At 36.9% G+C, this 14,337-nt stretch overlaps 2 protein-coding genes across 2 annotated transcripts; both read right to left on the bottom strand.

Moving 5' to 3' along the window:
• Positions 1 to 589: 589 nt before the first annotated feature.
• LOC137739469 (uncharacterized) lies at positions 590 to 6,230 on the bottom strand. The gene is made up of 8 exons (XM_068479043.2): positions 5,914 to 6,230; positions 5,244 to 5,559; positions 4,421 to 4,618; positions 4,008 to 4,280; positions 3,421 to 3,523; positions 3,087 to 3,205; positions 2,248 to 2,424; positions 590 to 2,025 (listed from the first exon to the last, which is right to left on the bottom strand). The coding sequence occupies exons 2-8, from the start codon at positions 5,544 to 5,546 to the stop codon at positions 1,186 to 1,188; spliced, it is 2,013 nt and encodes a 670-aa protein (XP_068335144.2). The 5' UTR covers positions 5,547 to 5,559; positions 5,914 to 6,230; the 3' UTR covers positions 590 to 1,185.
• Positions 6,231 to 9,361: 3,131 nt separating this feature from the next.
• On the bottom strand, positions 9,362 to 13,584 carry LOC137739094 (proteasome subunit alpha type-6). The gene is made up of 9 exons (XM_068478582.2): positions 13,346 to 13,584; positions 12,679 to 12,773; positions 12,508 to 12,589; positions 12,279 to 12,375; positions 11,357 to 11,415; positions 11,095 to 11,177; positions 10,633 to 10,728; positions 10,369 to 10,428; positions 9,362 to 9,673 (listed from the first exon to the last, which is right to left on the bottom strand). The coding sequence occupies exons 1-9, from the start codon at positions 13,419 to 13,421 to the stop codon at positions 9,581 to 9,583; spliced, it is 741 nt and encodes a 246-aa protein (XP_068334683.2). The 5' UTR covers positions 13,422 to 13,584; the 3' UTR covers positions 9,362 to 9,580.
• Between the last annotated feature and the right edge of the window lie 753 nt (positions 13,585 to 14,337).

Below are 14,337 nucleotides of genomic sequence, written 5' to 3'. Positions count from 1 at the left end.
ATGCATTTCTTTTATTTCTTTTTTACCATTCTTCATCCCTCATTTTGTCCCGCCTATTTTCTCTGTAACATACAAACGAAAGACAAAAATAAACGGACCACAAAATATAAAATAGCTTCTTTTAATGTATATAAAGTGGGTCTTTGTGATTACTACTAGGAGTTACATAGCACAAGTTCAAAATCGTGGTAGTGTTCATAGTAAGTTCCTTGGACAAGTGGTAAATCTATGTGCATTATTATATATAGTCAAGGTTGGCCTTGTATTCATTAATATATGAACCTTTATTAGATATAACACCAAAAGCAAACAAAGCTAGTTATTTAATTAATTAATTAAATTATGATGCAAGTTGGCATGATATTTGAGCCGCAAAGAGTTGCATTCGACGTGGAACTCCAATTCCGCATACCTCGATAATTTAGCTTTACAAGAAAATAACTTTTGTTTGATTAGTGCACAAAGTATCTAATTTATGATTTATCGAGTTTTATGTGTTTAAATAACATTACTATTGTCAATCATCCATAAATGTTTAAAGGGAAAATTTAATAGAAAATCAGCAAATTTTGGCAACATAGAAATAAAATAAAAAAACCAAAACTTACATTCCCATATTTGCATACTGATGTCATAAGATGTTTAAAATTTCTCTAACAAAATTAAGATGGGAAACTCTGAGTGCGTTGCCTTAAAAGCTAGAGAGTAATTTCCATGGCACGGCACACAGCCGTCGTGGCATCTCATGCCAATCGCATAATGCCATGTGAAGAAAAACTTACCCGTGCCATGGAACCCTCTCTCTTACAACTGAAGAAACTAATGTCGATCAGGGCGCACAAAAAGCAGAGAGTTTAACCCACAAGTTCAACAAACAGAGAGATGTTAAAAGTCGCCTACCACCTTAGTTTAATGAAGGAAAAAGAAAAAACAGAGAAATCAAGTGTAGCACCTCAACCAATTTACAGAAGACGAGGATTTTTGAAACTGCATACAGGTTCATCCACCAGGTTCCTCGATTTGAAATTCGCGGCATCAAAGCCATCACCATTCTTCCCAAATTGCAGCAAAGCAAATGAAGGAGGATTACCGTCTCTATGCAGCTCAGATTCAAAATTGATGGAGGTAAAAATCCAAGTCCGGTGCAGAGTGTATAGACAAATTGTTATTCCAATGTTTATCTCCCTATAATACCACCTCTCCGTTGGAAGCCATTTCTTCCTCAAGTTCTTTAATTAACTTCTCAATCTGCCTTCTATATACCGGCATGAAGTGATCACTAATCATGGTTTGTGACAACCTCAGCTTACTGTACAGAGATCTTGAAGTAAGGAAAATACCAACCCTTGTCTCTTCTGGCTGCTCATTGCCTGATCCACTCAAGCTAGGGCCACCGCTTTCACTATCAGCACCACCATGGTGAACGGTAACAATATGCATGATTTTCCCTGCAGGAAAAAATCTATGTGCTTCCTTCATGTCAGGAGCAGAGCTCTCTGGCCGACCATCACTTGCCTCTGCAATTGCGGCTTCTTCTTCTTCCCTTATTTCATTTTCTGCATTCCTTATTTCATTTACCACATCGCCATCCTCACCTTCTGTTCTATCATAAAGCTCATGCTCAAGTTGTTGCCACAATTCAACTTCAGTCATCCGGTCTTCATGTCTATCATGGTCTGTGAGCCCCTCATGCTCATCACCGACATCACCATCAGCATCTTGATGCATTCTATCAGAATAAGAACAATCAATCTCTGATGTCCATTCCATTCCTACAGATGAAGATACAGGAAGGTCAATGGTTTCAATGGCAGTTGAGCTTGTGGTTCTCTTGGGGGGTGTAAGAAGAGGGTCAGAAGTCTCTGTGTTGCCACCATAGGATCCTCCAGAACTTCCTTCATCATTTGAGTTTGAATGAGCAGCTGAGGCTCGGTGACGAGGAGCCATGCACGACCATGATGACAAGCCAAGGGAAGGACGAGTCCATGCTGCCTGAGCCATGCTCTGGGCTCTTCTCATAACAACCTGTGAAGTCAGAAAGTTTCACAAGCTAATCAAATGATTAAGTAGAAGAGGAATACAGATTCCAAGTTCCAACTGCCGAATTACACAGTTGAAAGCTTCTATAACAAGAATGTCACAAGACATGACACATATTAGAAGTGGTATTTGGTTGATTACAAGCAGGTTGTGAAAGGACAAGAACACAATGCGAAACAAAACTACATTAAAAAGAAAAAAGGTTACCTGTGTACCATTGGAAACAGGGCGTAGAATCGCCCCCGCCCCAGCAACTTTTGCTTTTGCACTGGCAATGGAGGGAAGCCGTGATCCCAAAGCTGAAGCAGAACGATAGACAGTGCTAAGAATTCTTGTCTGCTCAATCTGATTTCTCAAGTCATTTATCCAAGCAGACGCCGTAACCTGTAAAAAGATACAAAATTTTATAAAACAATACATTAGAAAGAGACATAGTAGAACCATAAAAGGAATATCATAAGCATTTGCAATGTCTCAATGAAACTACAGAAAGCATGCAAGTTTTTCAAGCACCAACAAGCCAGAGAACCAGCACTGAATGGCTGTACAGAGAAAATTTATCGAAAATAACAAGCTATCATGGAAAAAAACAATATTGGGCATATTCAACAAATATCATTAATCCTTGTCGAAAGCCCATTTATTTACTGGAAGGAAATATTACAATCACTTAAAGAGAAATGAGAAAAGAGCATACAGAGATGGCGCTAGAGTACGAGCTTTTCCTGCTCGCTTTTTATTCAACTTCATTGTCATAATCGGACTAAAATCACCAGTAATAACACAAACCATTTAGAAGAACAAACAATGTACCGTAAAATGAAAAGCTTTATCAGCACTCAGCAGCAACAAAAACAATCTGAGTACTACAAACTTTGTCCAAGTCAATTTATAGGGAGAATATACTAGTTATGACCCTATTCAAGAAGTGTCGTCCCTATTCAAAATCAGCATATTTAGTCAACGAGATAAGTATCATTAGCCCCACAACAACAAAGATAGCAATCTCCCAAGGAGTACTCAATAACAGAGTTTAAGAACATAACCTCAGCACGCAAATCATCCACTGACGCAGCAGAGAACGTGGGCACTAAGTCAGCTCCATTGACAACGGATGTAATAAAACGACCTCCTGATTCTGCCAATTCCCACGTCATACAGGCAGCTGCGTTGTTATACGTAGTTAGTGCTAATAGAAATACTTAACCGAACAAAAAACGGTTACATAATGCTAAACTAAACAAAAATCCAGATTCAGAACAAAATAATACAAGACAGAACTAAAAGGGTTTTTTGGTGTTGAGAATACAAAAAAAGAAACCCGAGCTGATGCACAGCACTGAAATTCATATTAGGCCATGGCATCTAATGAACACAAACCTGGAGCAAATGTCACACAGGTGGTTGTTGAAAGTTCTTTCTGCTCTCGCAATATATATGTTAGAAGTGCTGCAGTGCCTCCACCCAAAGAATGCCCTACAATCTGTCAGAAACAATTATGTTATACATGTTTTGATCTTGTGGACCATAATATTGTTCGAAGCCACCAAATGGTTTAAGACGAAACATTTGAACAATATGTTACACGAATCTACTTAAAATATTGTAAGTTCGATCAAGTTCCAAGAAAAAACTGTTGGTAGTCATACGGTATGTGTAATTCATAATACAGTTAACAGGAGAAGACTGCTGAAATAACTAATCTGATAATCCATAAAGCCCCACCCATCACCTGTAGCAGCAAAGCTGCTACAGGGCCACAGTTATAGATATGCAAAATAAAAAAAATAAAAAAAATCAATAAAAATGATACTGGAAGGTATCAGATCCAAGATGTCTACTGAAAAAGTATACTTTCTAGAAACTACCACATCAGAATCGTTTAGATCAACAACATAACAATATCTGCTAATTAGCCAATGAAGATGAGTAGTAAAATAGAGAACATCCACACTTCATGCCACTACCTTAAGTTCATAGTCAGGATATTCTTCAAGTGCTTTTAGTAGGCAAGGTTTTGCAAGCTTTGCAATCCATCGAGCAGCTGCAACCATTCCACAATGTGCATAACCCAAAACTAAATTACTGACTCCTCCCTCATGTACAACACTGTGATGGAATGGTACAATGGCTCCCGTTGCAGCCGTCAGAGTGTCCTTAATACTATGGGTTCCACGAATCAGCAACAGAAAACACTTCTCATTATGATCAACAAGAATTGTAAAAGCAGGCTTCAAGATCTGCAAAACACAGTAAATACAGAATTTGATATTAATGGATAGTGCTAATTAATTTTTTATGCCATTGACAGTAAATAGTGAATAAAGACACTGACCAACGATCACTACAACAGTAACAATATGTAAGTAATGTAACCTACTCCTGCTTTGGGTTCCTGCAGAAGAACGTTCTCTTCTGAGTAGCCTGTCTCCTCTAAAAACAATGGAAAAGGTTTCTTCGAAAAATGCCAACACAGTGTCAATAAGTTTAAGAGGTATTTGAGTTCAGCAATTATTTGAGATCCTTTTAGCTGTTGACTGTCTATTCCACCAAATACACCATGAACGTGTAAGTTTCCCTGCACCATGCAGACGAGCTATTATCAAATATCACTCTTCCAACCAAACCAAAGAAGAAAAATGACTACTTGGTATATATACCAGATAAGGGCTCATATAATCAAACAATAAATACAAGAAGGATAGTATGTCATGTAACATTTTTTCTTTTTTTGTGAATCTATTTATCTCCAGAATGGCACACACTTTTGGATAATTCCTGTCTTGGTTCTGTTATTATGCCAAAGAAGTGCTAATGATAGGTAAACTTCCCAAATTTTTTGTGAAAGCTGCAGAGTATAATGTCACATTTTTCACCATTCTGTTTTTAACACTCAGTTAGAAGGATGCTTTTCATAATTCAACCGCCCAGTTTTCCATCTCTAGATTGAGTAATATATTCAGATATAAGATACTAATGATTTTTGTAAAAGCAACATCCGTCTATCATGAATCTTAATACTAAAATCTCACCACAATGAAAGCAACCATCTAAGTGACACAAATCCCGCATGCGATAGTTATAAAATCAGTGTAACCACTGTATTCAGCACATAAAGCAAAACCCACATGCAATGATCGCAAAATCAATGCAAACACTGAAACCGACACAGTAAAGAAACTATGTCCATGAAAACATTTTACCTGCCTCTTTAGAAGAAAGCTAATCCCAAATGCCAAATCCCCTATAGGCCACTTCCCCAAAGTCTCGGAGTAAGTAAACCTAAGAGTCTCTGACAAAGTCGAAATGGTCTCCAGCCATGTAGCCGGGGCTTGAATTAACCTATGCGAAACGCGTTCAATTCCCAAAGGAGCATGATTGGGCACACCACCACCCCCATTTTCGTCATCATCACCATCCGATGTAGGGGACTGTAACTTACGATTCAATGTATAATACAAAAGAGCAGCTGCACCGGCTGCGGTAGCCATAGTTGCAGTTGCCATTAGCTTACTATCCCTACAACAATACAAAATTAACAAAAATATGATCAAAATTCAACTTTAACAAAACCCCTGAATCCGAAATCTCCCAAATAAAATAAAAATTAATCAAATTTTCCTGCTTGTGTACAAAATCAACTCCTTTCTTAATTACCGCGAAAATTCTATAAATTAAAACCAAAACAATAAAATAAAAAAAATAAAAAAAGTGAACAAAATCGAAAACCCAATAACGTGAAGAGAAAAATTCAAGAAAACCTGATTGAAATCAGAAATTGCTTAAGCGTTAAAACCCTAAAAATCGGAAATCCGAGAGACATTTCGGGGGCAATTTGATACAATAACATTCAAAGGCAAGCGGAAAGCGTACCTGAAGAGATCGATTGTGGCGTGGATAAAATGGTAATTGAATGAGATTATCTTCGAGCATAAGGCATCGAATAAAAGATTGATCCTTTGACAAGAGCGAGAGAGAGCCTATAAATTCTGCGCTTCTTCCTCTTTATGGGGTTTGGAGAGTTTGGGAGAGCTTTCGCGCAGTTTTGAAGCAAAACGGCAGGCGGGGGCGTAGTTTTGGTTGGGGACACGTGTCGGGCGACGGAAGACGGTGCGTGGGAAAGGATGTGGCAATTAGAAACCGACCTGAACACGCTGCCTCCCTTCCTTGTACTTTTTCTCTCTGCCGCCGCCTCAGGTCGTCAAATTGACTTATATTAAAATATTAAAATTTTAAAATAAAATAAAATATAAAAAAAAAAACCAAAATATAACTTTTATTTTTTTGTCTGTAAATATGAATTATTTTATTTATTTATTTTTTGTTAGAAAATTATTTTATTTTATGGACAAACAACTTAAGCATGTTTGTAGTCTTAAGTTGTTACAAAAAATTAAAAAATAAAAGCTTATGCATGTTTGAAACTACTTCTAAAATAAGTAAAACTGTTATTTTGACAACTAACAACGCTTATAACTTTATAAGGGAAGAAAACCCAACTACATTTAGGTCGTAAAAGCTCCTCTAGAGTGCTTCCCTAAGGCTTTCTCCAACCCTGGGCTAAAAGCTAAATTTTAGCTTTTATTCCCCCTTACCCCCCCCTCAAACCCAATCCAACCCAAGCTAAATGCGTGGGTTAAAACCTAATAGCCAAATTCCACCTAGAAAATAGCCCAGGATTCGGTATGGGCCCCACCTGTGTGATTGAATTCGGGCGGTTGTGCGCCAAACGCCCCCCCCCCCCACTCGCCAAACGCGCACAACGCGCGAGCACTTAGACTGACTGGGCCCCACCCACGTGGGCATGTCGACCACGTTCCCCAGGCGAGCCAATGGCTCTTTTGATCGAATAGATGGAATCAACAGGCCGTTGGATCACCAACAGCCTAGATTCAAATTTTTTTTTTTTAGTTTTATATTTATATATTTATTGAATCCAACGGCTGAGATTGAATATAATCAAATCTAACGGTAAAAAAAAAAAAAAAATCTAAATGCCCAAATTTAAATCCAACAACTAAAATAATTAAAAAAATTATTTAACTCAAAATTCACCAAAAAACTCTATAAATACCTATGTATTTTGTTCAAACATCCACACAAAACTCACTTTTTTCCTACAATTCTTCCAATTTTTCTTTCTACCATTTCTTCCCATTTCCAAATTTTTCAAGATGGCAAAAGAGCATGTTAGAGGTCGGAATTGGACCTGTGAGGAAGATGTTGCTTTATGTTTGGCATGGATTTCTATTAGTGAAGATGGTGTCGTTGGCACGAATCAAAATAAAAAGGTTTTGTGGGGTAAAATCGTTGATAAGTTCCATGAAAACTTCAACGCCAGTAGAAGGGAAGGTGGTGATGTTTACGATTGGTGGAAGGTTATTAACAAAACGTGCATTTTATGAAAGGGAAGCTTGGAGAGAGCCGTGGTTGACATGGCTAGTGGAATGAGCGCCGTAGAAATTGTGAGTTTCTTTGTTAATATTTTATTTGTCATGTACATAATATTATTTTGCAACTAATTGTTTTTATGTATTGTTTGCATATGGTGACAAAGCAATGACAATTTACAAGACAAGAGTAACAGCAAAATGACAACCTTTTAAGTTGCATCATGATTGGGACATCCTCAAGGATTGTCCAAGGTGGGGAACCGATGTGGACCAACAATGGGAAATATTATTTCAACTTGAAGTTGCACCGACAAATGATGTCAATGAAGGTGTCAATGAAACTGTTGATGAATTGACCCCAACTTCTTCTTTTGCAAGGCCCCTAGGAAGAGATAAGAAAAAAGGAAGCAAAGAGAAAAGGGAAGTCCTAAGATCCAACAAGTGCACAAATTGCTATCGGATTTGCAAGATTGACAGAATGCCATAGCTCTCAGCAAGAAGAAGTGCCCCGAATGTGTTCGGCCATGAAGGAAGAAATGGATAGGGAGCAAGAAAGGTTTGAATGTAATTTCATGATGGAAGACCTCAACAAATACACTCCATAGAGAAAGAAATTCTTACGAGATAAGTAAAAGGAAATTTTGCGAAAGCATGCCACAAGGAGTATATTTCAAGATGATGAAGCATCTTAAGGCTATATCCCTAGTCCACCACCACCAAGTCAATATGGTGGATATCATTATTAAGTTTATGAATTATCGATTGTATTAAGTTTATGTGGTTTATGAATTGTCGTTTGTATGAAGTTTATGTAGTTTATTAATTGTTGTGTGTATTAAATTTATGGCTTATTAATTATTGTTTCTATTAATCTAGATGCCTTCAATAATTATTGTACTTTGAAGTACAATAGATGTCTTCAATAATTCAAACAGCATTTAATAACTTTGACAACATACTAGATAAAAGATTTTGCACAAGAAGACACTTCAATTTATTACTAGAATATACCAACATAATACACTTAAAATTATTACATAAAATAACAAAATAGCACACTTAAATTTAACACAAGAACACAGTAATACACCAACATCATCAACGTTCACTTTCTCAGCGCCATATATGCTTAACCAAATCCTTGCAGAGTGTGTCATGACCTTGAAGAGCTTGGATTCTATTTAAACATCTCATATACTCACTCAATGTGACCCTATCTTGTTGGGTCTCATATGTGGTAGTAGCGAGATATTCAACATCTCTTGCCATAGCTCTTGCATGTGTTGCTTAGTCGTCATCGACATCTTCGTTGGAATCTTCTTCAATTTCAATGTACTCATCTACCACAATCATGTTGTTCAAAATTATGCACGTCATCATGATTGAATGGAAGTCTTCGGCATGCCACAATCGTACAGCCCCTCTAACAATGGCCTATCGAGCTAGTAGGAAAATAATATATTTATAATAAAAACATTTCTAACAAAAACAATACAAGCAAAAGTGTTTCCTTCCAAATGAGCCCTTCAACTAGCCTGGTCACGTGGTGGGGATTAAGAAGAAATTGACTTGAGGTTCGTTTTCCAAAGTTTATAATGTTAAGGCTCATCTAAAAGTGCTTTTAAAATAAAACACCAAATACACACTCCTTGTATGATACACTTCAAAAGCTTTTCCGGAATCCACTTGATTTTTATTAAGGATTAGTTTTTAAAACGTTTTCACCAAAAACGCTTTTAATCATTTTCAAAACACTTCCAAAACAAGCCCTTTGAGGACTTGGTTTGGCGTCCACAGTGAAAGTTATTAAACCTTGTATTTCCTATTGGTTTCTGATTGGCGGTGGTGTAAATTTGTAACACCCTATTCCCCTCTTATCACCGTCCAAAGAAAAGTGGCCAACAGGAATTTGAAGTCTCAACAACTAATTCTGGAAAAAAAAAAAGGCTACAAATCATAAAAGAGTGAATTTTGACAATCATACAACAGTAATTCAACTAAAAAAAGTTGCAGACGTCGGAGTAAACATCCCGGCCAAATCGCTTTTAATGTTTTAAGTTAACCTGATATTCTGAAAGGGATACGAAAATATGCAGCACATTATCAAAACCGAACATCTCCGGGCAGTATTGGCTTAAGGCCAGGACTCAGTCTCGCTCACTTATAGCAGTCAAGTGCTCATCAATCTCTTCGGTGGACAGTACTCTGAAGACTGGATTCTCCTTTACCACCACTCCAACCTGAAAATGGCAATGGAAAATTAACATACATTTTATTTGATAAAAGTTACTGCTGCTGCAAATGCATTATTATACCATCACCATCGCGATACTCAAAATTTACCATATATTAAATTCCTAGTTCCAAAGGGTTTGGCATATAATGCCCAAATTTTTACGCATGTAGGGGCGTGACATTGATAGAAATTAAGATATACAAAACCATTAAACATAGGATATTGAAAGTAACTTTGCAAAGCAGTTTTCCAGAGAGATCTCACACAATAACAATTTTTACCCAAGAAATATAATTAACAGAACACACTCCTGAGTAGTAGATAGTACACTTCGAAGGTATACGATGCCCAACTGGAAGCAGGTTGCTACAGGAGATGCAAAACTAGATTATTTTCAGACCCTCTTAGGCTCCTATGGAAAATTGAAGACTGAAGGGAAACAATTGGCTTGGATCTTTAGAGGCCTATGGAGTAAAGCACTTACGATCCCAAAGTAACAAACTAAATTGCCTTAGTAAAAGTTATGTGATATAATGTGAAAACTCAATAGAGTGCCATGTCAGGACAAGGTAAAACCTACGTGGGAATATACTGTAGCATCATACGAGCAATGAAAGTTACCAGTATGTCAACAATACATTTAAGGTTCCCATCACAAAACAGTAAAATTTCGAACACTATAAGGGGGTTTTCAAATACCTCAATTTCAGTGGCCTTGAAATCCTCTTGCAGAACTGATTGCAGGGCAGAAACACAAGTCTAAAAATGAAACAAATATGCGAAGTTAGAGGAAGGAACCCAAAATATTATTATTATTATTAGTATTGACATTCCTACTCTTGTTAACTATGACATAATCATAGTTCAATAGCTAACAGCCACCAAAATCTCCAGAATAAATTTAGTCTAACAATATAATATCTTATGCACCCTGTTCAATATATTATGATAAGAAAAGTCTACCTGCACGGTCTCGTCATAAGAGAATGAAGGTTCATTCTTCATTTTCTTCTCCAAGAAATTAATGGCCTCTTGCTCTTTCGATCCAGCACTTGTCGCCTAAGATGCATAATAGTTGATCAGTTGAGAACTAGAACCATAGGGCAATGCTCTAAAATAGAGAGATATAACTATGGCAGAGTAGAGCTAATAGTGATGTCTCAAGATAATACATTGTTTTATGTCTCAAGATAATACATTATTCACTCTTTGTTGAAACTATCTACATATTACAGTGGTGCAAATTAACCTTTGTGCTTTCTATAAATGGAAAAGCATGCACTAAAGAGGGAAAAAAACTGCATGAGTGTCTGTTAATTAGAACCAAAATAGGGGTTGCTGCATACTTGAAACTTGTGGAGGTTCTGATGAAAAATTCATTGATATTGCATACATGAAATTTGTGGAGCTAATGAAACACATTACCTTGTGACCAAAATAATGGCCAGCTGGGTCGCACTTGTAGAGCTGAGGTCCGAGCTCTTCATCAATACCCAAAACCATAGCCACTACGAAAGCAAACATAAATTGTAGACAAATGATAGCATCAGTAGAAGTGCAAAGGCAATTCATCAAGTTATATAGGGTGGAAGATGGAAGAGAAACAATTAATATGCATTATTGCATGATGTACTTTTATGCAAGACAAAAAGGTTATTAACTGCCATAGGAAGGACTAAATACTGACCTACTCCCAGTGGTCTCATATAAGCATGCTGAGTATATATTTGTGATTTGTCTGCAATCCTGTCATACAAATGATATCAATAAAAAGGTCCAAGTTGGTGTCAGTCCTTGCTCTAAGACTTTGAGTACTTTTAGAGTAGATTTCCCCCTGCTGGGGAGAAAAAACCTTTGCTTTTGGGCATTTTAACCTAAGATCCTTGCCTTGAGATAACAAATGTGAACACATATGCCAACCAAAAGAGGATACCTAGACATTGAAACCAAAAAACTTTAACCTAGGGAAATGATTCCCCATCTTTTGACTAGAAGACAAAAATCCCTTGAATTCTAAGCTTAAACAGAAAATGCAATTGCCATCACCTCACCATGAATTCTCGGCACCACAATAATTTCTTTTATCTGAAGGCCAAAATTTATATTTTCTGAGGAAAAAGGAACTAGATTTTTAAGTAATGCGGGTATCACTTGCATACTTACATGTGTGTGTGTGTGTGTGTGTGTGTGTGTGTGAGAGAGAGAGAGAGAGAGAGAGAGAGAGAGAGAGAGAGAGAGATGGAGGCATTTAAAATACATCCCTACACAGACAGTTTGTAATGAAGTAAACCAAATAATAAGCTATCAGTTACGGCAACTGTAGATTCAATGGGACCAGGGCATCCACTATGGTGTTCATCACTACATATCCAAGTAAGAGGAAGGGGTGAACAATTCTTACTTGAACTGGTAAACTCAACAAGACTTGCAAAAAAAAAAAAAAAAAAAAAAAAAAAAAGCCTAAATAAGTGCTAAACATAAAATGGATAAAACTAAACACTCTTTAACTTAAAATATAATACAAGATAGGAATACTGAAAAACTGCATGCTAAAAGTTCAGTTGTATTATAGTATAGCATAATAGTGTATAAACACTTAAGGTGATTACCATTTAGCCAACACATCCACAGGCATCTCGTATCCATATTTGAAACGAAACTCAGCTGCTTCATTCCTTGCTTGAGAAACGAGGGTCCTCGCATCAGCTACAAAATTACATGTCAAGAGGATGAACCAAAAGTGAGTTTTTGAACTACAAAAGAACCAACTTTCGCCCAAAAATCAAATGTTCAAGTTAGAGATTCCAATAAATTTCAAAGAAGAAGCAAAAAGGAAACCTGTCATGCCAGTAGCCAGCAACCCTAGGAACTTTGTGATGGGGAAAAGATGTGTGACACTTGTCTGATCCAAAAGCTTGTCCTGCATTAATTTCATGATGTATTTCCAACCCGCAGAAATTCAGATCATGGTATAATACAGACTCAGTTATATTAATCAACAATACTCACCGGAACTTTCTTCTGAGTCACAACACATACGGAATCCTTTCCCCGGACACCAATTGAGGTGATCCCAGCAGCCTTAACAGCCTTAAAAGCATACTCTATCCAATCATCAAAAAACCAAACTCAGAACACAACATCCCTAATATGCTATGCAATATTGACAACATGACATAAAAATTTATCTTAATGTTACACCCCAAGCACATAAAATCAATAAAATAGTGAGATTTAAGTTGGTAATTCTCCTATTTTCCTCAGGTTTCTAAGCATCCAACAAAGGGATCAAGTTCAATAATCGAAATTAAGTCGACTATCTGCTCGTGACTCCAAGAAACCGAAACCCATACAAATTGAGCTACTTCATTTGACTGATGTATAAGTTGAGCTAGCAAATTTACACACCGACCAGAACCCAATACAAACAAATTAAGCATTCGCTTCTATCTTTTTTCCTTCTCTTTCTAAATTGAATGAGATTCATAATCTTCAATTTCTCCCCTCTTCTCCCCAGATTTCAGCATTAAAACAAAATAATAATTAAATGGGTTTCGATCTCGGTGACCCATAAAACCCTGAAAAACCAAAAACCCACAAATATTCCCTATCAGAGGAACTATCCAAGATTCAAATCGGAGAAATCGCACAGGAGGTATTGGTGATTATCTCATACCGACTTGGAAGAGACGACCTTCGGGTGAGAAAATCGTGATGTGGCGATCGTATCCGCCTCCGCTTCCTCGACTCATGCTTGAACTACTTCGAAATGCTGAGCTTCTGCTTCTTCTTCTTCTTCTTCCTCTCTGCTTTTAGGGTTCCTCCTGCTTCGCGTATCAGGCTGTAATGGCTACTGCCGTACTGCGAGCGCGAGGGATTTTAATTAGAGGAGGAAACAATGAATGCTTTTTTCCCAAGTTAGCTGAGTGTTGAAATTCGATGAGCCATACGACGGCGTTGCATGGGGCGGGTTTTGCGATGGATCTCAATGTTACTTGTATCGCATATGATTGGGCTGAGCCCAGAAAGTAAAGATGGGCTAAAACTTGGACCAGCAAGCTTAAGAAAATACTTGAATCACATGTCCAAATAAAAAGGTTTCCTCTTAGGACATGTTTATTAAATAAGAAATGAGTGAGAACGTAGAAATAAAAGAAAAATAAGGAAAGAATTCTCTAATTGATTTGATTTATGATATATAGGTGTTTATCTAAACTACATATTAATAAAATTCACTTTATCAACCAAAAATCAATGAAATTACAATTATAGCCTTTAATACATAACTAAAAAAATGTGAAAAAAAGAAAAAAATGGGGGTATTAAGTAATTTCGGACAAACCACTTTTTGCCTTTTGTTTTTTTATTTTTTTTATTTTTAAGAGAAACCTCATTGCCATGTTACCTTATGACTACCTTCTAAAATTAAATATAAATAGTATCTAATAAAAACTGATCGTACGATGTACAAATGAACAAACACAATTGATTGATCCTCCAAATCTCCATAAAGAGAATCCTCAGACGTCATCTTCAAGCAATCAAATGAGAGTAAAAAATGACTCTCGAATATCTACTTGTCTTTAGTGCCAAAGTTTATACAAAGGTAGTTGCTTTAAGTGGATCCATCGCTTGTGGTGGGTCTCCTCTTTAGTCAACATTTACACA

The sequence above is a fragment of the Pyrus communis genome, chromosome 9 (genome assembly GCF_041283825.1).
Source record: "Pyrus communis isolate YQ-2024b chromosome 9, ASM4128382v1, whole genome shotgun sequence".
Taxonomy (NCBI): domain Eukaryota; kingdom Viridiplantae; phylum Streptophyta; class Magnoliopsida; order Rosales; family Rosaceae; genus Pyrus; species Pyrus communis.
This window is presented reverse-complemented; position numbering and strand designations above follow the sequence as displayed.

Bases quoted from the DNA above. Each gene is read 5' to 3' on its own strand.
- LOC137739469 (XM_068479043.2), bottom strand. From the start codon at position 5,546: ATGGCAACTGCAACTATGGCTACCGCAGCCGGTGCAGCTGCTCTTTTG. The intron at 3,206-3,420 runs GTTTGTGTTCAT...ATAACAACGCAG, and splicing joins CTGTGTGACATTTGCTCCAG to CTGCCTGTATGACGTGGGAA. The intron at 2,026-2,247 runs GTAACCTTTTTT...CTGACTTCACAG, and splicing joins CTGTTTCCAATGGTACACAG to GTTGTTATGAGAAGAGCCCA.
- LOC137739094 (XM_068478582.2), bottom strand. From the start codon at position 13,421: ATGAGTCGAGGAAGCGGAGGCGGATACGATCGCCACATCACGATTTTC. The intron at 12,590-12,678 runs GTGAGTATTGTT...AAATTAATGCAG, and splicing joins TGACTCAGAAGAAAGTTCCG to GACAAGCTTTTGGATCAGAC. The intron at 10,729-11,094 runs GTAATGTGTTTC...TATGCATCTTAG, and splicing joins GCCATTATTTTGGTCACAAG to GCGACAAGTGCTGGATCGAA.